Source organism: Camelina sativa, chromosome 10 (assembly GCF_000633955.1).
Source record: "Camelina sativa cultivar DH55 chromosome 10, Cs, whole genome shotgun sequence".
Lineage (NCBI taxonomy): Eukaryota > Viridiplantae > Streptophyta > Magnoliopsida > Brassicales > Brassicaceae > Camelina > Camelina sativa.
In genome coordinates this window covers 9,945,301-9,968,090 of record NC_025694.1, presented here as the reverse complement: position 1 = coordinate 9,968,090, position 22,790 = coordinate 9,945,301, and the positions used below count along the sequence as shown (strand labels likewise).

Here is a 22,790-nt window from a genome sequence, read left to right as displayed (position 1 = left end):
TTCATTTGAACCCTAGAATTAAAGGTGATTGGAATCACCGGCCAGTCATTGAACACAATACATGTTATAGGATGCAGTGGGGGGTTGCTCAAAGATGTGATGGCACTCCATCCAAGAAGGACACAGACATGCTTGGTAAGATTTTGACATCCGTCATAAACTGCTTATTAGTTTAGATGTGGAAAATCAAACTACGGATATATAACAAAGTCGTATTGAAACTCAGTTGAATGTAGCAACCCATCTCCAGAAGTCTTATCTTTAGTTACCTTAGTTATTCTTATTTCTCTATAGTTATGTTTCTTTTTGTTTTCTCTTCACCAAAGTAAGTGTTTTATTCCAGTTGATGGATTCCGTAGATGTGAAAAGTGGACAAAGGATGACATAATTGACATGGTGGACTCAAAGGAATCGAAGACAACTTCTTGGTTCAAACGGTTTATAGGACGTGAACAGAAACCTGAGGTCACTTGGTCATTCCCTTTTGCGGAAGGCCGAGTCTTTGTCCTAACTTTGCGAGCTGGAATTGATGGTTTCCATATAAATGTTGGAGGAAGGCATGTGTCTTCATTCCCTTATCGACCGGTATGTGATATCAGATGATCTACTAGTAAATGCCTTACTTATTGGTCTCAACCCTCAATAATGTAATTTTGTTATTCAAACCAAGAGAATTCGTCTCCTCTGTGTCAGTGTCTGATACTTTGTTATAATATATTTTGTTATTTTTGGCCTCTCAGGGGTTTACCATAGAAGATGCCACAGGGCTGGCAATTATTGGAGATGTTGATATTCACTCTGTTCATGCTACTTCTCTTTCAACATCTCATCCGAGTTTCTCACCTCAGAAAGCAATAGAGTTTTCTTCAGAATGGAAAGCTCCTCCATTGCCTGGCACTCCTTTTCGCCTTTTCATGGGTGTTCTATCAGCAACTAACCATTTTGCAGAGCGCATGGCAGTGAGAAAGACATGGATGCAACATCCTTCGATTAAATCTTCAGATGTAGTAGCACGATTCTTTGTTGCACTTGTAAGTTCTTACCAACCTTTCCTTATGTTAAGGCATAGTTTAGAAACAAAATCTTTAAGAAAGTTCGTACTACAGATCGATTATACTGGACATAGTGAGGTGGAGAATTACTGATTTGAAGTTCTTTTGCCTTGGAATACTAAGCAGTTCATACTTTTCTTTTGTTGATTTATGTAATTTTATTTGTGGTAGAACGCAAGAAAAGAAGTCAATGCAATGCTGAAGAAAGAGGCTGAATATTTTGGAGACATTGTGATTCTGCCCTTTATGGATCGTTACGAGCTTGTGGTCCTTAAGACAATTGCTATTTGTGAATTTGGGGTATTGATCATTTCTGCAGTCACGACTCCATCTCTATTTAAGTCTTTGTATATAATCTCTTTTAAGGAATTAAGGATTATTAACAGTTTCCCTCCTTGTAGTTACTTTACAGGTATCTGATTATGATTGTCTAAAATATCTACCTTTCAGGTCCAGAATGTGACAGCTCCATATATAATGAAATGTGACGATGACACATTCATCAGAGTGGAATCAATTTTGAAACAAATCGATCGAGTCTCTCCGGAAAAATCACTCTATATGGGAAATCTAAATCTTCGACATCGTCCTCTTAGAACTGGCAAGTGGGCAGTTACATGGGAGGTACAATGGCTTGTGTTCTTTGCCTGCATACACTCTTTTATGATTCAGTATCAGAAGCTGCCTCAGTTACTAACATTTTTTCTTACTTCTTACTGTAACAGGAGTGGCCAGAAGCTGTCTACCCTCCTTACGCCAATGGACCCGGATACATAATTTCAATCAACATTGCTAAATATATTGTTTCTCAGAATTCAAGGCAAAAGCTTAGGGTCTGACCATCTTTCATTTTCTTACTCGCATCTCCATCTCTTACTGTTATGAGCATAAGAGTATCTCTCATTTTGAATTGATACGAAGCTAAACTACTTCCATATTGTTGTCACAGCTGTTCAAGATGGAAGATGTGAGCATGGGAATGTGGGTGGAGAAATTCAACGCCTCAATGCAGCCTGTTGAATACTCACACAGCTGGAAGTTTTGCCAATACGGATGCACACTGAACTACTACACTGCACATTACCAATCTCCGAGTCAGATGATATGCTTGTGGGATAATTTGTTGAAAGGCCGAGCACAATGTTGCAATTTCAGATGACCAAAATGAAGCACTGGTAGGGAGATAACAGGATTACAGATTAGGCACCACCTAAACTTTTTTGTACTTTTCCTCTTTGGTGCCAGTAGTTGTCTTACACATTTACACATTCAACATAACAATATCTTCTTGTACATTGGTGTCTATTGAGTAGGATGTTTAATCTCAGAAAGAGGTTTATATTGATATCACAGCAAATTCTTTCAAAAATTATCTGCCATAACACTATTATGCCTACTCAGCTGGTCTTTATGTTAGCTTGAGTTATGGAATCAAGATTTTGGCTTTCATCAGGTTGCATTTTCTTGACCATCTGCATAANGGGTATTGATCATTTCTGCAGTCACGACTCCATCTCTATTTAAGTCTTTGTATATAATCTCTTTTAAGGAATTAAGGATTATTAACAGTTTCCCTCCTTGTAGTTACTTTACAGGTATCTGATTATGATTGTCTAAAATATCTACCTTTCAGGTCCAGAATGTGACAGCTCCATATATAATGAAATGTGACGATGACACATTCATCAGAGTGGAATCAATTTTGAAACAAATCGATTGAGTCTCTCCGGAAAAATCACTCTATATGGGAAATCTAAATCTTCGACATCGTCCTCTTAGAACTGGCAAGTGGGCAGTTACATGGGAGGTACAATGGCTTGTGTTCTTTGCCTGCATACACTCTTTTATGATTCAGTATCAGAAGCTGCCTCAGTTACTAACATTTTTTCTTACTTCTTACTGTAACAGGAGTGGCCAGAAGCTGTCTACCCTCCTTACGCCAATGGACCCGGATACATAATTTCAATCAACATTGCTAAATATATTGTTTCTCAGAATTCAAGGCAAAAGCTTAGGGTCTGACCATCTTTCATTTTCTTACTCGCATCTCCATCTCTTACTGTTATGAGCATAAGAGTATCTCTCATTTTGAATTGATACGAAGCTAAACTACTTCCATATTGTTGTCACAGCTGTTCAAGATGGAAGATGTGAGCATGGGAATGTGGGTGGAGAAATTCAACGCCTCAATGCAGCCTGTTGAATACTCACACAGCTGGAAGTTTTGCCAATACGGATGCACACTGAACTACTACACTGCACATTACCAATCTCCGAGTCAGATGATATGCTTGTGGGATAATTTGTTGAAAGGCCGAGCACAATGTTGCAATTTCAGATGACCAAAATGAAGCACTGGTAGGGAGATAACAGGATTACAGATTAGGCACCACCTAAACTTTTTTGTACTTTTCCTCTTTGGTGCCAGTAGTTGTCTTACACATTTACACATTCAACATAACAATATCTTCTTGTACATTGGTGTCTATTGAGTAGGATGTTTAATCTCAGAAAGAGGTTTATATTGATATCACAGCAAATTCTTTCAAAAATTATCTGCCATAACACTATTATGCCTACTCAGCTGGTCTTTATGTTAGCTTGAGTTATGGAATCAAGATTTTGGCTTTCATCAGGTTGCATTTTCTTGACCATCTGCATAACTTGCACCGCTTCTCCAAAAAGTTCCTCAGCTTTTGCCGTTGAGAAGAGAGAAATGGAGGAGGGCATGCACAAGATCCAGGTAATGCCGAGTTATCTGCTTCCTTTCTCAGTGTTTTGCCACCATCCTCATCCTGTAAATGTCACATGTCCATAAACATAAAAGCTTGGTTAGCATACAGAGTCATGAAGTGATCAACATCCATGAGTGATTGTATCAACAAAGCATCTAAACATCAATCTTAAGAGTGTGCAGGTGAATAACAGAAGCTCTTTTTAAAAGTCCCTAGACAAATTGGAAAGAAGAAAATTCAAAAGCACATATAACAGATTGCTTACAACAACAAAACTGACTGTAGCGCTAAGACTGCCAATTAATCTCTTCACGATCAGATGGATACAGCCATATGTGCTTATTGATTATTATTTTATTTGTCACCGTGTTTAATCCTCATGCCAAAACCTCACGGCTATGAAGTTCTGATACATGGTGAATCAATCAATCAAGAAAAGCAAAGAGACATAGACAAAAGTTCTCCTCTTGAGTATTAAGTATTAACAGTTACGATACGCAGATGAACTAGAGAGTAACAAGTGTCAAACTAGAGCAATGAGATGGATTATACTGATAGAGAAACATCAGAGCTTAACACCTCAACCATTCTCAGTTCTCACCAAGAGAAGAATCTTTCTTACCTCAAAAAGGCTAGTCTTGATCCAAAGAACAATGAATCAGCATTCAAAAACCCATCCTTTGTGCTCTCGGTTCAACTCTTCTGGGGGTTTTGACATTTTGAAGTTTGAAGTTTGAATCTTTCTTCCGACAGAGAATGGCGACGGCTGTTTGGAGAAATTGAGAAACCAAATTTAGGGTTCTGTAAAGTTATCATCTTTCGAAGTCTTTTTATATGATTTTAATAATGGAACTCGCCTTCATTCATACTAAATGCAATTGACGACAATGCCCACAGGAACAGAGCAAAAATGCCTCCATGTTCAGAAACCTCTGTTTTGCTACTTCCCATGGTCGACAGATGCATAACTCTCTTGCAAACCCACGTCGTTTCATCGCTAACGAAGCTAAGACAAATCCACGCTTTTTCAATCCGCCATGGCGTCTCAATCTCCGACGCCGAGATGGGCAAGCACCTCATCTTCTACCTCGTGTCTCTTCCTTCTCCACCTCCCATGTCTTACGCTCACAAGGTTTTCTCCAAGATTGAGAAACCCATCAATATCTTTGTTTGGAACACTTTAATCAGAGGCTACGCCGAGTGCAGTAGTTACTACGCCTCAGTCTCTGCTGTTTCTCTCTACCGTGAAATGAAAGTATCTGGTTTGGTCGAGCCAGATACTCATACTTATCCGTTTCTTCTCAAGGCTGTGGCGAGAACGGCGGATGTTCGTTTGGGAGAGACGATTCATTCGGTTGTTATAAGAAGTGGCTTTGGTTCGTTGATATTTGCTCAGAACTCTCTCCTCCATTTGTACGCCAATTGTGGAGACTTATCGAGTGCGTACAAGGTGTTTGATAAAATGCCTGAGAAAGATCTTGTAGCTTGGAACTCTGTGATTAATGGGTTTGCAGAAACGGTAAACCAAACGAAGCTTTGGCGCTTTATACTGAAATGAACTCGAACGGTATCAAGCCTGATGGGTTCACAATCGTAAGCTTGTTGTCTGCTTGTGCCAAGATTGGTGCTTTGACATTGGGTAAGAGGATCCATGTGTATATGATCAAAGTGGGTTTGACACGAAACTTACATTCCAGGAATGTACTATTGGACTTATATGCGAGATGTGGAAGAGTGGAAGAAGCCAAAACACTTTTCGATGAAATGGTGGACAAGAACAGTGTCTCTTGGACTTCATTGATTGTTGGTTTAGCTGTTAATGGTTTTGGAAAAGAAGCGATTGAGCTTTTCAGGGATATGGAATCAAAGGAGGGATTAGTACCGTGTGAGATCACGTTCGTGGGGATCTTATACGCTTGTAGCCACTGCGGGATGGTGAAAGAAGGTTTTGAGTATTTCAGGAGAATGACAGAAGAGTATAAGATTGAGCCTAGGATTGAACATTTTGGTTGTATGGTCGATTTGTTAGCTAGAGCTGGACAAGTGAAGGAAGCGTATGAATACATTATGAAAATGCCGATGCAGCCAAACGTTGTGATCTGGAGAACATTGTTAGGAGCTTGTACTGTCCATGGTGATGCAGATTTAGCAGAATATGCCAGACTCCAAATCCTACAACTAGAACCGAACCACAGCGGGGAATATGTCCTCTTGTCGAATATGTATGCATCCGAGCAGCGTTGGTCCGATGTGCAAAAGATAAGGAAACAAATGTTAAGAGACGGTGTGAGAAAAGTTCCCGGTCACAGCTTAGTAGAAGTAGGAAACAGAGTTCACGAGTTTCTTATGGGTGATAAGTCTGATCCGCAAAGCGAAGAGATTTACGCTAAGCTGAAAGAAATGACTGATAAATTGAGATTACAAGGCTACGTTCCGCAGATTTCGAACGTCTATGTTGATGTTGAGGAGGAAGAGAAAGAGAATGCTCTGGTCTATCATAGTGAGAAGATAGCTATTGCTTTTATGCTAATTAACACACCAGAAAGATCACCGATTCGGGTGGTGAAGAATCTTAGAGTCTGCGCAGATTGTCACTCGGCGATCAAACTTGTGTCTAAGGTTTATAATCGAGAGGTTGTTGTAAGAGACCGTAGCCGGTTTCACCATTTCACAAATGGTTCTTGTTCTTGTCAAGATTACTGGTAATGCAGTGTAATAGACTCCTCCGTTTCAACACAAATCGTTTAAATTTTGATGGAATCTTCCAGGGGGGAATTTGTAAAAAACAAAAATATGGGTAAATTTAAAGGAATTAAAAGTAATGGGTCAAAATCGTAAAAACTTAAGTGGGCAAAACGAAAATTGAGTGTGTTTTTTTATCATGGCGGGATATTGGAATTTTTTTGTGAAAAATTGGCGCTTTTTCTCGTGAAACGTTTTAGCCTAAAGCTTACATGGTAAGCCTCTTTGAAGGACACGCTTCAGTGTTTCAGGCTTCACCATCTCTATATCTATATACAGTCAGTACCCAAAGAGCCGCTTCAGTTCTTAATTTACTCATCGGATTGAATCGTTTCAGTGGAGATCGAAATGGCGGACACAAGTCATCTGGAGAAGATGGGAAGAGAACTCAAGTGCCCTATTTGGTAAATCTCTTTGCTAATATTATTATTCTGAGTTTTTATGACGAACACGGCGAGGAAAAAACCCTAATTTCTTTTTTTTAGTCCATCGTTTAGTTGACTCTGTAACAATTTCGATTTGATTTGTTTGTTGTTGTTGTTGGCAGCTTGAGTCTATTTAATTCAGCAGTTTCACTTTCGTGCAACCATGTCTTTTGCAAGTAAGTATCTACCTTACCTTAGTTTGTTCTTACCTTCGTATTGTTACTCTATTGTAGTCTATTCAAGCGTTAACACTGGTCTTCTGTTTTTGATTTTTAGTGCGTGTATAGTTAAATCTATGAAAATGGATGCTACTTGCCCAGTTTGTAAAATCCCATACCACCGTAGAGGTACTCTTTATTGCTCTCACAGTGTCAGCTTTTATCTATTTGCAATTGTACTAGACTAGTAGTATAATCTTGTTATTTGATGATTGTGTTATGTTTTTCTAGAGATTCGTGGTGCTCCTCATATGGATAGCTTGGTGAGTATTTGCAAGAACATGGAAGATGCTTCTGGTGTCAACTTATTCGTTAGCCAGAATAATCCATCACCATCAGGTACTTCTTCGTACTCTTGTCTTCGATGTGTTAACATATTCGTTATCCTGAATGAAACAAAGGCAGTGATTGATGATGTTTAAAAACAAATTTGAATCTGTTTCTGTTATCAAATTAAGTTGTCTAAAAGTGGGATTTGTGTTCTGTGTTGTGCATCTACAGATAAAGAAAAGCATGTGAGCAATGATTCCATTGAAAAGGCAAATGATAAGAAACGACAGGTATCATCTAGGAAGGGCCGAGCATCCAAGAGGAAAGAGTATGGGAAAACCAAGGAAACAGAACTAGATGCACCTGGGCCTATTGTTATGAAACCTTCATCCCAAACAAAGAAAAGGGTGCAGCTGCTGAAGAATCTTTCTTCTGAAAGTTTAACTAAACCTACTGAGTCTACTGATGTAGCTGGAAATAACAAGGATTACACTGAGAAAACTGTGATTCGTTTGGATGAGCATCCATGTCTGAATAAAGAAGGAGATCTGCCACCCTTCTTTTGGTTGAGAGATGAAGTTGATGGAGAGAGCTCAAGTCAGCGCACACAAAGTGATCAACTTTTAGATACTACACCTGTTGATGTTCCCTCTTTCAGCGATTTGATGGACTCAGATCATGAGAGCCCATCAAAGGTTAGTACTTGAAAACCTCAATTGCGTTTTTTCAACTGCTATCTTTTAGTATTCATATTGCATTATGTTGTTCTGTGGTATTGGAACATGCTACACTTGCTCTGAGTTTATAGAAATGTGTTAGATAAAGTCTTAGTTACGCGGTGGAGGTTATCTTTGATTTAGAGTGAATACTGGGAGTTACACATCTATTACTCATAAATATCATATTTAGTTACATGGAAAGCGTCGGATCCTTTGAGCTTACCTTTTCCTCGATGAGTGTTTCAGGCAGATGAGCAAGATAAGCCCAATCCAGGAGACATGTTCGACAGCGAAATGTTTGAATGGACTCAGAGGCCTTGTTCCCCGGAGATTCTACCTAGTCCTGTGAAGGCCAAGGTAAAGGCAGCTCTTCAGTCTGATACTGCAAGGTCTTTGTTTTCTCTGATAATGTCATCAAGTGTATTGAAATGAACATAAAATTTAAATCGATTTGCAGGTCCCAAGTAAAGGTGAGGTTGATCTCACTCAAAAGAAACTAGCTACAGTAGCAGTATCCAAATGTAAAACCCGCAAAGCAGGAAGTGCAAGAAATACAGTTACTAGAGGAAGCGTTGGGGTTTCACTGGTGGAAAACATGGACTCAGCTGCAGTAGCAAACATTAGTGAGAAACAAGATAGTCGTTCGACTTCTGGCACAATAATCAGGAATGATGAGAGTCCTGATGAAAATGTGAAAGCTAAAAGGACTACAAGAAGCAAGTGTCAGAGTTCACGAGTTCAGTCTGATCTAAATGTATCCAAGGAAGCAGCTGGGCAACAGGGGACAAAGAGGAAAAGATCTAGCATTAAATCCTCTCCAGCTCACCCGATCGAAGGATCTAATGAGCTCTCACTTGAAACAGAAGTTGTGGGAAAGGGGGATCAGGATCGAGCCCATGGTTCATCTGATACACATCCTGAAAAACAATGTCCCACCGAGAAACCCACTGTGAAGAAGAGGGGAAGGAAGTCCAATGCAAGCTCCGCTTTAAAAGATCTATCTGGGAAAACTCAAAAGAAGACTTCAGAAAAGAGATTGAAACTAGATTTCCATCTGATCTCAAGCAAAGCTACACAATCGGATGGACATGGTATCCTAACTGATGAGTTGAATCAAGTGGGTGATAAACAAGTTACAACGAACAAAAAGAAATGCACTGTGGATGAAGACAATCACACCATGCAAGTTTTGGAGAAATGCTCAGGGATAAACAAGTCTTCATCTGGAGGTAGTGCACATTTGCAACGATGTGGTGAACCTTCAACAAAGAAATTCGCATGTGCCTTTTGTCACTCTTCAGAAGACACAGAGGTTGGCTTCACTATCTCACATTGGAATCCTAGATGTAGACCTTTATTGATTTTACCATTTTGTTAATTTTAATGTTATATGAACAGGCTTCAGGAGAAATGGCTCATTACCACAGAGGTGAACCTGTCTCTGCAGATTTTAATGGTGGGTCTAAAGTCATACATGTTCACAAAAACTGTGCTGAATGGTAAGAAATCTGGATAGTTGTAATTATGCTCATGCCTTTTGAAATCATTTAAACTGCTTGAGTATATGATACATGTGCTTTTGGTACACCACTGACTCACGTAAGAAACTGTTTTGCTTCTTCAGGGCTCCAAATGTATACTTCAACAACCTTACCGCACTGAATCTTGATGTGGAGTTGACAAGAAGCCGGAGAATAAGTTGCACCTGCTGTAGGCTTAAAGGCGCAGCACTTGGTTGTTACAATAAAAGTTGCAAGAATAGTTTTCATGTTACGTGTGCAAAATTAATACCAGAATGCAGATGGGATAATGTAAGTGATTCATATATTGTAGAAGATCTACATAGTCCCTTACACAGTTCTTTTAAAACCTTTTCTTATCAACAGGAAAACTTTGTTATGCTATGCCCTTTGGATGCATCCATGAAGCTTCCCTGTGAAGAGACTAATTCAAAAGAACGAAAATGCAAGCGTGCTCCTAAAGGGTATGTCCTTTTTATCTTTTGATTGGGATTATGATGTGATTCTAAATTTTAAATTAGACAGCTGACAATATATCATTATCATCGCTAGATCATTGCCCTCTGAGCCTAACCAAATTTCTAGAAAAACTGACATCGCTGAGCTCCAGAGCAAGCATTTCCGTGGATCATCCAAGAAATTGGTCTTATCCTGTTCAGGGCTCACAGTGGAAGAGAAGGTTTGTAATATATATACTCTTTTACTATCTGCAACGCTCGAATTGAAACTTCAAATCCATGATGTCTTGGATTGCAGACTATTATAACAGAATTTGCGGAACTGTCTGGAGTTACAATCTCAAAAAAATGGGAGCCAACTGTTACACATGTCATTGCATCAATCAATGAAAATGGAGCTTGCAAAAGGACCCTTAAATTTATGATGGCAATTCTGGAGGGGAAATGGATACTAACCATTGATTGTAAGTCTTCTTAATCTATCAGCAATGAAGCATATATATGTTTGCAATCTATCAATCAACAATTTTTCTAAGTGTTGTATACTGTTTCTTACAGGGATTAAGGCCTGTATGAAAAATACAAAATATGTAAGCGAGGAGCCGTATGAAATTACCATGGATGTTCATGGAATACGAGAAGGTCCTTATCTTGGAAGACAAAGAGCTTTGAACAAGGTTAGATTCGTCTCTGACTCTCTGTGATGCTTTCTATGATACATTCGACTTGAGATTATTTCACCTAAATGGTTTCTTTCTCCAATATGCAGAAACCAAAACTTTTTAATGGACTAAAGTTTTACATTGTGGGAGATTTCGAGGTTGCCTACAAAGGGTATCTACAAGATCTGATTGTAGCAGCAGGAGGAACAATCCTGCGCAGGCGGCCTGTTTCTAATGATAATGATGAAGCTTCAACTATCATAGTGTTCGGTGTTGAGCCTAGCAAGAAGAAAACTCTGACCCAGAGAAGATCTGATGCTGAAGCCTTGGCTAAATCTGCTAGAGCCAGAGCTGCAAGCAGTTCATGGGTTTTGGATTCTATTGCAGGTTGCCAAATTTTAGACTTGATATAAAAAACTAGTGAGACCACTCTTTGGATTTCTGCTTTCGTTAGTAGGATCATGGAGTATTTATTGTGTTAATAAGGATTTTTCGTTTTAATTCTCTTTATAACGATCCTTTTTAGAGTGCAGTGCAATGTCAATATTAACTTAAAAACACACAAATATGTATGGAGAATTCTGTTAAATAATATGAAAAACCAACATTTTATCTATCTTTGCACGATTAGCTTCTCCTGAAATGTCCAGCAAGAACAGAGAATTTGGTGTTATTACGATCACTATACCTCCCCCTTTGATGATGCAAGCCAAATGCAACTACCACTGTTTTCTATTCTCAAATAAAATGCAGGGAATTAATGCGACGTGAAACGAATAAACACATGTGACATGTTAGTATCTCTTTTGACATGGAAACGGCATGTTCCTATAAGGACTACATCTATATCCTACCTATGACGACGACGGCGTAGTCGTACCTAACCTATATTCATTGGTTTTGTGTTTATGAATGAAACATAAATAGTAAAATCTACTCGAACTAACTAAGTAATTGCTTTAAACGACATAAGTCGAAACTGTTTTAGCGCTTAAAACGTGCTGACTGCTGAATAATAAATATGCTATGTAGGAAAAGCTTTTATTTTTCGTTTTGTAAAGTGGTTAAAATTACAATTGAATTAATTTAGTCAATGGAATTCAAATCAAACACCGAGTAAGTTAGTGTAAAAGTTTGAGTGTATTTGATGTTTAATTTTGTACTAGTACACTAAATTGATCCAAATATAAAACGATCAAACCAACCCTATTGTGAACATAAGCTTGGATGATCGGATCATACTCTGATAGGTGTTTGTTTTCAGATCAGACTGATAAAAAAGGAGAAGGAACTTTAACAGTAGATATCAACTTCAATTCAACAAACACCAAACCCCTAAATGGCTAAATCCAGTACGAAGTTACCAACCACAACTGTAATAAAAAAGGAACGAATACAAGAGAATAAATCAGCAAAATACTAAAGGTTACTAAATAACTAAAGATTGTATTACTAATAATTATTTACTAATAACTAAAAAAGAAGAATTTGGTTTTCAAAGAAGGATCTTCTTTAGCCAGGTTGTGTTATCACTTATGATATGTTTGTCAGACGCAGCTCTCTAGACTCTAGTTCCCCCTTTGTGGGGTTAAAAGAGTATATATATTACATACAAGAAAACACTTCCATTAATACTACAATACTATTAATCGTTTATATTACTATTATAGTTATTAATAAATGTGGAGCTAATTATGCAAAAAAAGATGGGGATGTGGTAGTTACTAGTTAATTTATTATTGTACTGACAACAAATTATGAACCATTATATCAATGTATTAAATCTCTCCTCATCGTGGCACCACTAATAAAGATATATATATATATATTTTTTTGGCTCAAACATCAACTTTTCATTAACCAAATCAAAGTTACAACCAAATCAAAGACACATTACATAGACTTGAACCAAAACAAATCAATGGTTGATCAAGTACAACCCTGGAACACAAGGCGGATCCAACGCTACCCAATCGAGAACCATTGCATTTTTTAACCACAATAAGATAGATAACACTCCACGACTTAGAGTGAAATCATCTCTTAAACCACCTAAATTGACCCAATGACACGAAAACAAATACTAACACAGAGGAGGCCGAAGCTACTACTGAAAACAACTCAAAAACCAGCGATGAGATCCTCATGATCAACGTGTAGAACTTGTCTCAATAGCTGTTCCCTAACATCTGCATCAGAGCCTTCACCGGCAACCTCCACCCAACAGATCTTTGCTTCACACACCGAGGAATCGCCGGATCCACAACCTTCGAGATGCACCCAACCGACAGCGACAACAGAGCAAGAGGCGGAAGACTGAAAAGGAACTACAAAAAGAAGAAAACTATTCGGGACGGAACCCTCTCCGGCGCCGGAAGGGCAACCGGAGAGGCGGATCGAAGTTGACGGTGGCTCTCTCTCTCGCGGCGATTTTAGGGTTTTTGTAAACTGTTTCAATGTTTAATAAAGATATCTAAAAAAAGAAGTAACTATTAAAAATAATAACATTAAAAAGTATTACAATTACATTACAATAAATTATTTTTTTATGGTTTGTTTATAATAGCTTCATTATTTTTACAGTGTAAAATTATATTAATGTCCCTTTCCAGATTTCTCCATGGTCCTGAAATGGAAAAAGTATTCCTATAATTGTTATGTAAAAAGAAACAAATCAGATATGAAAAAATAAAAATAATAAGAAGTATATGGATTAAAAAAATTTATGAAAGAATAAAATAAAAAAGATGTAGGAAAGAAAGATGTGATGAGATCCTTGTCCTTGACTTTATATCTCTCTCTCTCATCTCTGAACAAAACAGCACCCTCTAGTGTATAGGGATCCGAAACATTTAATTCAGACATGTCTGAATTTTTGAGACAGAAGTTTTTCTTTGCCACTTTTTTCCAAATTACTCCCTCACCTATTTTATCATCCCTCCCCATCGCTTACACATTTTTTTCTTATCTATTTTAAGACATTTTCTTCGCCTCTCTATAATTCAATAATGAGAAATCTTCTCTCCATATTATCTGAACTTTACAAACTATTTGCATATATTAAAAGTCGCTCCAGCTATATCGTCGCAGTTAATAGTATTAATTAAAAAATTAATACTATTAACAAAGCAATGGCTCGCCGCAAGTTAGCGTCTGCGCCTTGTTAGCTTCCGAATCCCAATCCGTTGTGCCCACAACGTACATCATAAGACCTGCGCAGCTAATCTGCGCCGCGAGTAGTCCTAACCAAAGCCCATTAAACCCAATTCCGGCCCAAAACGCGAGACCAACCGCCACCGGCATCCCCACCATATAAAACGCTCCGAGGTTCACGTACGCCGCCGTTGACAGCCGTGCTGTTCCTCTCACGACGCCGCATCCCACCGTCTGAGGCCAGTTTCCGATCTCGCATAAACCCAATAACGGTAACGCCGCCGCTGTTAGCCGGAGAATCTCGTCGTCCCCGGTGAATATCCTCCCCCACGCATTTCTAACGGAGTAAGCAAACGCCGCTGAAGTAATCCCCGTAACAGCCGCGAGAACAATAGCCACCGTGGCCGATAGCTTCGCCGTGTTGGGGCGGTTCGCTCCAAGCTCGTTACCTACCCTAGTGGACACAGCGAAGCTCAGAGAAGACGAGAAAACGTAAAGAAACGACGTCGAAGGAGGTAAACCGAGATTTTGCCGACGTTGAACCAGAGAACCGAGATCGGAACGCAACAAACCAAGAGGAAAACCACGGTTCGATGAAGGTTTAGGGAAAGGAGTCTGAAGCGGTGAGCACCGAAGGCTTGAGAACAGAGTGGTTCCATACCAAGGGCTAAACCGGATAAAACAGAGTAACCGGTTATGTCAGCAAAGGCGATGGCGAGTGAACCGGCGGCTAATTCGAGGTCACCAAGTCGACCCAAGAAAAACGTTGATACGGCTGAGCGTAGGTAGAGGAGTAGAGCCGTGACGGCGATAGGAAAAGCTAGCGTGCAGAGAGATTTAGCTTCTGTTACAGCTTCTGCCATTAGAGGAGATCCTCTGTTCTCGCAGTGCCGTCGGAGATTTCTCATTGTGGGTTCGAAGCTATTGATGGAGGAAAATTCCGGTTCGAGATCCTTGGTTCTCTGAATCGGTGGTGGTTGTTGTTGATGGGTTACACTTACTCATGACGCTGAATGAAGAAGATCTTTAATGGGGAAAGAGAAAGAGTTCTCTGATGATGAGGAGTCCGAGAGGTTTTAAGAAATGATACAACTTAAAGAAAAGAGAGTTTATTGTAATACTTTTTGGGTAAGAGATTCAAAGCGATCTGATTCACACTGACCCCTAGCTAGTAAATCATAAATACACTAACAACTTTACGTCTAGTGATCTGGTCATAATGCAATAGAATTGAGAACCAACCAACCAACCTTTGTAATTTCAAGAACAAAAAGTACACTACTTACAATATAGGAGTATAAATTATACTTTTTCGTCAAGTCACCGGCTTGCCTCACTTCTTAAACCGAATTAGTTTTATTGTTTAATATAAAAAGTATATAAAATCACTTATACTATTTGGCTCTATATTAGAAAGTTGTCAATATAGAGAAATATCAGTGTATGCATATGAGTCGAGTGTTTTAGTATGCCACGATGGAGTCGTGGAGACACAGAATTTTGCGGTCAAGGTCAATAGCTCCAAATGTTACATAAAGTAGCTAACGAACAAAAACAACATAAGCCTGGTTGAGCCCACAATCCTATATATGATAGAATAGGTCCTAAAAGTAATTCTTTTATACATAAAGGATGGGACGGAGGTATTAGTTCCCCCTCGGAACTATCATATCGTGTCAGTTTTCTATCGATCTTTGACTTCTTACCAGTTCTCTTTTAGACTTATATCCTCCGCCTATTTCCTCCCGAATTCATACTTCTCCGCCTATTTCCCCATTGAACTTAAACTTCTCATCTAATTTCCCTACGTCTTGGTTTTAACGGTTTATTGTTTTGATTAACCAACCACAAACCTTATTAACCAAATTAAACCCTATTAAACCGGATTACAACCCGATTACATAACTAAACCTAACTTCACCTAAACATCAAAAAATCTCCAAATTCATTTTCCCCTTTCTCTCTGGAAATTGAAAAGGAAATCCCCAAACCTAATTTGCTTCTCGTCATATCTCTATAACGATAGCTCAAGGCGGAGGAGGCTTAAAAACGATCATCTGAAATCCACCAAAACATGTCGAGCGATAGCAACGATCTAGACAAAGATGAGATTCTATACTAACAAAACCGTGTAACGATTCAGGGTTTGATCGGATCCACATTATCGATTTCGATGTTGGTTACGGAGGACAATGGTCGTCTCTAATGCAAGACCTCGCTTCCGGTGGAAGAAGAAGAAACAGAGCATCGTCTCTTAATTAACAGACGTTGCTCCTCCTCCTTCAACAGTCTCCGACAAGTTCGAGCTTTGATTCACAAAGGAAAATCTCAAAACTTTCGCCGAAGAAGTCAAGGTTCCGTTTGAAATCGAGTTACTAAGCATCAAGCTTCTTCTAAACCCGGCTTATTGGCCTCTCTCTGTTCATCGGAAAAAGAAGCAATTGCGGTGAATCTCCCGATAAACTCCGTCGTCTCCGGTTACCTCCCGTTGATCCTCCGTTTCCTCAAACAAATCTCACCAAACATCGTCGTTTGCTCAGACAGAGTTTGTGACCGTAACGACGCGCCGTTTCCAAACATTGTGATCCATGCGCTTCAGTACCACAACACTCTGCTTGAGTCTCTTGATGCTAATCAAAACCAAGACGATTCGAGTATAGAGAGGTTTTGGAAATAAACTGGTTGAGATAAATTCTAGGCTTTTCAATTTCGATTTTTAGGTATAAATTGATTTTATACCGGTTTAACATTGGTTTTTATCGGGTTTAGACCCAAAACCGTGTAAACCCAGTTTGATGGGGAAATAGGCAGAGAAGTATGGATTCAGGGGGAAATAGGTGGAGAATATAAGTCCGAAGGAGAACTGGTAAGAAGTCAAAGATCGATGGGAAACTGGCACGATATGATAGTTATGGGGGGGGATAGTACGTCGGTCCTAAAGGATGTTCTATAAGTTTTTATTCCGACTACAGTTTTCAATCACATAATAGAGTATTTTTTCAGTCGGAGTCGCTAGGACTAGGAGTGGGCATTTTAACAGAACCAAACCGAACTAAACCGACCTAACCAAACTCAAACCGACCCAAACAAAACATAATCCTATACTCAAACCATTTGGTTAAGTTTCTTTTCAATCCAAACGGTTCGGTTTGACTAAACCGACCTAACAAAACTCAAACCGACCCAAACAAAACATAATCCTATACTCAAACCATTTGGTTAAATTTCTTTTCAATCCAAACGGTTCGGTTTGGTTTGGTTTAAACCCAAACCGAATCGATAACTCAATATGCTTTTATTAATTAAATAATTAATAATTTTCATAATTATTGTATGATATGTAATCAAAATATTATATTCTTTATGAATTCATTTATGTTAGATTAGATTTAATTATCTCTAAAACTTTAACCATAGGTTTTAAAGAGTAAAATTGTAAAGACCCCAAAGGTTCTTACAAGAAATTATACTTTTCTATCTTCGTACATTGTTTAGTTTGTTTAATTTTTTTTCTTGTAATTACTAAACATTTAATATTAATATTGCTATTATTTTTAGGTAAAATTTTCATGGATTCTTTGAATTATGCAACTTACAACTTGTTGTTTACTTTATATATATTATTATCAGTAGACAATGAATTTTGTTTTGTTACATTAATTGAATTTTAAACCAAATAAAATCAAACCTAATTAAAGCTAAACCGAACCGAACCGAACTAAATCTAAACCAAACCTAGACTTAAACCGAAATGTCCACGACTAACAGTCACTAGTTGAGTGCTTGTTAATAGAATAGGGCCAATATCCTTTCTTTTTGTACAAAAGATACTCTGATATCTTTGTGATCAATACTGTTAAATATAACATCAGCTGTGAACAAATTTTAAATTAATGTTCTCCAATTTCTGTATCTTATTTTTGATAGTTTTTTCCTGTTATATATATATATATATATATATATAATATGGAACTTTTTCATGTAGCTAAAAGTTCAAAAGCATAGAAAGATAACCAATATTATATATATATATATATATATTCTCAGCTAAATGCCTCTCAACTTGACTTGTTATAAGAAATGTGTTATGAATTTTGTGATGTGGTATCTTCTTACAAAAATCAGAAATACTTCGATGATTGAAAAAAAAAATGGTCAAGAAACAAAGAAATAAGAGTTAATTACTAGATACAAACTTTTTTTAATGGATTTTTGCCAAAAATGCCACATTTTTTATAAAAGTTTTGGGAAATGCCACATTTGCTTTATCTTTCTAAAAATGCCACATTTTTACTTTTCACATGTGATTAAAAGACGAAAATACCCTTATATGAAAGAGAGTGATTGTCGGGGACAAGATCTGATGGACAAGTTATTAGAGTAAGTCATAAACTTGTCCACGAAATCATTTTTATAACTTGTCTACGAGAATTATATTAACGAAGTTGTCCACGAGTTCAAATTAGTTATCCATATTATTAAACATAAGTTGTCTATAAAATATAATTAGACAAAAAGAGTAAAGTGTCGTGATGGTGGACCAAAAAAAAAATGGTGGATCAAAAGAAGATATGGATAATGATGAACTAAAAGAGGGTGATGGACCAAAAGAAAGTGATGAACCAAAATAGGATGATGTGGATAAGGGTGGACCAAAAGATGATGTGGATTAGGGTGACCCATCATCCACATCTTGTTCATCATCCACATCTTGTCCATCATTAGCATCTTGTCCATCATTCGCATCTTGTCCATCATCCACATCTTTTTCATCATTCGCATCTTGTCTATCATCCGCATATTGTCTATCATCTGCATCTTGTTGATCATCGACATCTTGTCCATCATTCACATCTTGTCCATCATCCTTATTTTGTCTATCATCCGCATCTTGTCCATCATCTGCATCTTGTCCATCATCTGTATCTTGTCTATCAACAGCTTAGTGTTCATCGATGGGCATTTATGTATTTTTATGTAAAGGTTGTGGCATTGTGGAAAAGAAAAGGAAAAAGTGGCATTTTGACTAAATTTTTTTACTGTTCATGGCATTTTTGTTAATTAACTTTTTTTTCAATGATATTTACAGTTTTTGTCATTTAACTTTAAATTTTTTAGATTTGCTATTTTTTAAGATTTAAAAACACAATTTAACACATTATGTTTGGGTTGTCTTGGTTCCATTTTTTATTAGGGTTTAGTATTTGATATAAAGTATGCATTTTAGCAAAAAAAATTACAAAAATACACATTTTGAGAAATAAAAAATAGCAAATCTATAAATTTTAAGTGAAAATGGCACATTCATAATATTTGAGTGACAAATGGCAATATCCATAAGAATCCAAAGAAATAAAAAAGTTAGTGTAAAACTTTTTAATTGGGATTGTAGTGAATAGTGTAAAAGATTTAAGTCTGCTCTGTTTTTGTTATATTAATTTATGTGTGCGAATCGAAATGATAAAAAAGAGAATTTTGGTGTTTCTTTTCTGCAGTCTTTATATGTTCTACTTCTATATTTTTGTACGATTGACTTTGTGTCGACGATTTTTTATAGGTTTGGGCATTTGGGTATCCGATCGGATTCGGGTTCGGATGTTCGGGTTTTCGGATTTTCGGATGTAGAGATATAAAACCTGATTGGGTATTTCTTAATATCGGGTCGGGTTCGGATCGGGTGTCTTCGGGTTCGGGTAATTTCGGGTTACCCGAAGTCATAAAAAAAAAAATCTGACTTGAAAAAAATAAAAATAAAATACTTTCTATCTTCCTCTTCTTGTCTCCTTCTTCTTCATCTCTCTTTCTCAACAAAAACCCTAGATTTGTTTATCCATGACCACTACTTCAAAAATTAAATCCTTCAAATTTCCTACCAAATCTAATATTTATAGCAAATTATATGATATAATTCATATTTATCTTCCAACCTCACTCACTCTTCAAACCCCACAAACTATATTTTTTTTTTTAGATTTGCTTGTCATGTTTCTACTAAAATTGATCTAGGTAATAAAAAAAATAAAACAATTGTGGGTTATGTAGATTGAGAAAGAAAAAAAATAAATCAATTTTAGAATACATAATTATATATATATATATATATATATATAATTAACGTTTTCATACTATGACATAAAACTAAGGTGGCAAAATGGTTTATGATAAACTTGTAAATGTCTAAGGTATTAGGTTCAAACCCACTTAGATGCATTTTTGTATTTATTTTGGGTTAGTTCGGATATCCGAATTTCAAAAAAACTAAATCCGATCGGGTATTTAGTATTATCCGAATTCGAATCGAACTGCCTATTTCAGATCGGGTTCGGGTTTCGGATTCGGTTAAAATGCCGAGACCTAATTTTATTTGTGTTTGTTACTTGTTTGGTGGGTCTCACTCCCTTTTGGGAGTTATCCTTTCGAAACTCCACAGAAAAAAAAAATTATCATTACAAGTATTGTATGTTCGAATAGTACTAGCGGGTAAAGTAAAATAATTATTTTGTAGACTGAAATTTTATCTTTATAAGAATACAAATAGTACTAGCAGTGCAATGTCAATTAACTCAAAAATATACAAATATGTATGGCCAATTGTGTAAAATAATATGAGAAACCAACATTTTATCTATCTTTGCACGATTAGCTTCTGCTGAAATACCCACCATGAGTCATGTATCTATGACAACTCTTGCAGAGCAAACGCAGGTGAGATACGCTATAGTGATCGTAGTAACAGAATTTGGTGTTGTCTGAGATACACCATTGAGTGACATACTTGTGGTGTAATTATGATAACATCAAGTTCTGTTATTTCAACAACTATAGCATATCTCAACAACGTTTCAATCAGCATTTAAGAAAGTGGCAGTTTTGGCTCTAGGAAAATCTGAGATAACATATATTTCTTGCCAACAGCTTGTACCTATTTATAATATTTTTCTATGGTTCTTCCCTTATATTCATAGTTACCTAGAAATAAATAAATTAGTAAACTAGTCACTTTTTTTTTCTTTCTCAAAAAGCAATTATGTTTTATCAAAAACATAAATTCATTAAATTGTTGACCAAAGAAACTCATTCATTTTCACCCAAATAAGACTATAAATATTATATTTCAAGGCAATATATTTCAATTAATTTCTAAGTTTTACATCATTATTGATTGGTCATAACAGATATGTAGGCTTACTTTATTTAGATTATCTATCTACTTTATTATTTAACAACTGCTAAATTGACATTTTAGGAATTTGTTTTAAACTTATTAGTTTTATATATCAATTAATAATTGATTTTGACCAAATAATGATAATATAATAAATGTATATTTTATAATTATTATTGCAATAAATCTATAATTATTTATGTCAAACATATAATATTTAGTAAAAAGAACCCCAATTTCAATCGAATCATTAAACAAAAAAAGTCATTTATAGATTAATATATCAAATAAATTTGGTAAAAAGGAAGCTACTTAAGTTTTCACGAAATTAATTATCAAGTGCCATTGATGAGGACTGAGGTTAACTTAGATTGTCTAAGTCCCGGCCCTTTTGAAATTACATAACGATTTATGTTGGACGTAATTTGTTTCCGCTCCAATCATGTTTTTAAAATACTCTGAAAATTAGTTTGTGATTTGGCTCAAGACACCTAATTATGACCATCTAACATAACCAAGAAAGATATATGCAGATTGCAAAACAATGAAACGAACTGGTGATTACTAGATATTTATTTATACATTATACTTTAAAAAGAAAATAGATAATTAATATTATTATACAAAGGGAAAAAAAACCAATAAAAACATAAAAGAGAAACATTTGACTTTTATTTTATTATAAATAGAAAACAGTTAATACGGTTAAGAGTCTTAAAGACCATGCTTCTCTAGATGACAAGGATGCTTAATCACACTGTTGTATCTGATCATCTTGTTTTTGTTGTCGCTGTTCATCATGGTCATGTCAGATCCTCTGTTTCCACTAGTGCTGGCGTCATGATTCATGGTCAGAGTGTTGTTGAAGCTCTGGTTCCACTTGTATTGCTCCATGCCATAACCGTTGTAATTATCAACGTAACCACCACCAATTGATTGGTTTATGAAAGGATTAGTACTGGATCCAACATTGTAATAATCATGATCAAATGATCCATCTTGGAAATCTAGGCGATGATTTGGTTGGAAACTTTGAGATGGAGGAGGCACATTTGGTACCATACCACCACGAATATCATACAAAGAACCAAAATGGTTTCCAACAGTAGCAGCAGCAACAGAAGAAGAAGAAGCACCAATAGATCCAATAAACTCATTGTTTTCTTGAACATACGAGAAAGGTTGATGATTAACCTGTTGGATGTCAGGAGTAACCTGTTGGATGTCAGGAGAAACCATACGAGAAACAGGAGACTTATCTATCCTAGCCCGCTTGGCTTTACGGACACCTCCACCAATTGGTATGTTCCTTAAAGCCCCACCATGAGTCCAGTATCTACGACAGTTCTTGCAGAAGTAGCGTGGCTGGGACATGCGATAGTTGTTGAAGTAGCAGAACTTGGTGTTGTTGGAGCTACACCTTGCACACGCTCGCGGTGGGGGCTTCACTCCATTCAGTTGTTGGTTGTCGTCTTCATCTGCGAAAACAATCAAGTTATCCATTTCTCTCAAGAAACACTTGATTTTTTGGGTTTAGACTATAAGATTTTGTTGTTGCTATGATCTTTGGTGCTGGGAGGGTGTCCCTTCTTATATAAGAAGAGATAGGGGTTGAGAGTTTAAGGATGTGAGATTGAGAGCGCAACGTGTCAAAGATTGTGTATTAATAAA

At 37.0% G+C, this 22,790-nt stretch overlaps 4 protein-coding genes and 2 pseudogenes across 4 annotated transcripts in view; 4 read left to right on the top strand and 2 right to left on the bottom strand.

Annotated features, from left to right (window-relative positions):
* The window catches only part of LOC104720218 (hydroxyproline O-galactosyltransferase GALT2-like), a 5,189-nt gene extending 2,844 nt beyond the window's left edge, over nt 1–2,345 (top strand). Inside the window, exons 4-10 of the mRNA XM_010438165.2 lie at nt 6–135; nt 344–585; nt 741–1,031; nt 1,224–1,352; nt 1,503–1,676; nt 1,778–1,885; nt 2,002–2,345. Coding sequence (XP_010436467.1) covers nt 6–135; nt 344–585; nt 741–1,031; nt 1,224–1,352; nt 1,503–1,676; nt 1,778–1,885; nt 2,002–2,211 — 1,284 coding nt within the window. The 3' untranslated portion in view covers nt 2,212–2,345. The remainder of the gene's footprint in view (nt 1–5; nt 136–343; nt 586–740; nt 1,032–1,223; nt 1,353–1,502; nt 1,677–1,777; nt 1,886–2,001) is intronic.
* LOC104718232 (hydroxyproline O-galactosyltransferase GALT2-like) lies at nt 2,564–3,528 on the top strand. Its single transcript, XM_010435941.2, has 3 exons — nt 2,564–2,859; nt 2,961–3,068; nt 3,185–3,528. The coding sequence occupies exons 1-3, from the start codon at nt 2,797–2,799 to the stop codon at nt 3,392–3,394; spliced, it is 381 nt and encodes a 126-aa protein (XP_010434243.1). The 5' UTR covers nt 2,564–2,796; the 3' UTR covers nt 3,395–3,528.
* Nucleotides 4,525–6,546, top strand: LOC104718233 (annotated as a pseudogene).
* LOC104718231 (protein BREAST CANCER SUSCEPTIBILITY 1 homolog) lies at nt 6,878–11,379 on the top strand. Its single transcript, XM_010435940.2, has 14 exons — nt 6,878–6,933; nt 7,077–7,130; nt 7,231–7,301; nt 7,404–7,511; nt 7,674–8,137; nt 8,408–8,518; nt 8,619–9,473; nt 9,560–9,660; nt 9,786–9,972; nt 10,048–10,145; nt 10,234–10,360; nt 10,438–10,603; nt 10,698–10,816; nt 10,909–11,379. Exons 1-14 carry the CDS (start codon nt 6,878–6,880, stop codon nt 11,212–11,214), a joined length of 2,823 nt encoding a protein of 940 aa, XP_010434242.1. The 3' UTR covers nt 11,215–11,379.
* LOC104718230 lies at nt 13,803–15,274 on the bottom strand (annotated as a pseudogene).
* LOC104718229 (dof zinc finger protein DOF4.5-like) lies at nt 21,756–22,657 on the bottom strand. The gene has a single exon (XM_010435938.1). It carries the CDS (start codon nt 22,620–22,622, stop codon nt 21,834–21,836), a length of 789 nt encoding a protein of 262 aa, XP_010434240.1. The 5' UTR covers nt 22,623–22,657; the 3' UTR covers nt 21,756–21,833.

What these genes read in the sequence shown, in the direction of transcription:
- LOC104718232 (XM_010435941.2), top strand. Translation starts at nt 2,797, where the DNA reads ATGGGAAATCTAAATCTTCGACATCGTCCTCTTAGAACTGGCAAGTGG. An exon ending in AGTGGGCAGTTACATGGGAG is followed by an intron (nt 2,860 to 2,960) that starts GTACAATGGCTT and finishes TTACTGTAACAG; the next exon opens with GAGTGGCCAGAAGCTGTCTA. An exon ending in ATTCAAGGCAAAAGCTTAGG is followed by an intron (nt 3,069 to 3,184) that starts GTCTGACCATCT and finishes TTGTTGTCACAG; the next exon opens with CTGTTCAAGATGGAAGATGT.
- LOC104718229 (XM_010435938.1), bottom strand. Translation starts at nt 22,622, where the DNA reads ATGGATAACTTGATTGTTTTCGCAGATGAAGACGACAACCAACAACTG.
- LOC104718231 (XM_010435940.2), top strand. Translation starts at nt 6,878, where the DNA reads ATGGCGGACACAAGTCATCTGGAGAAGATGGGAAGAGAACTCAAGTGC. An exon ending in CAGAATGCAGATGGGATAAT is followed by an intron (nt 9,973 to 10,047) that starts GTAAGTGATTCA and finishes TCTTATCAACAG; the next exon opens with GAAAACTTTGTTATGCTATG. An exon ending in GACAAAGAGCTTTGAACAAG is followed by an intron (nt 10,817 to 10,908) that starts GTTAGATTCGTC and finishes TCCAATATGCAG; the next exon opens with AAACCAAAACTTTTTAATGG.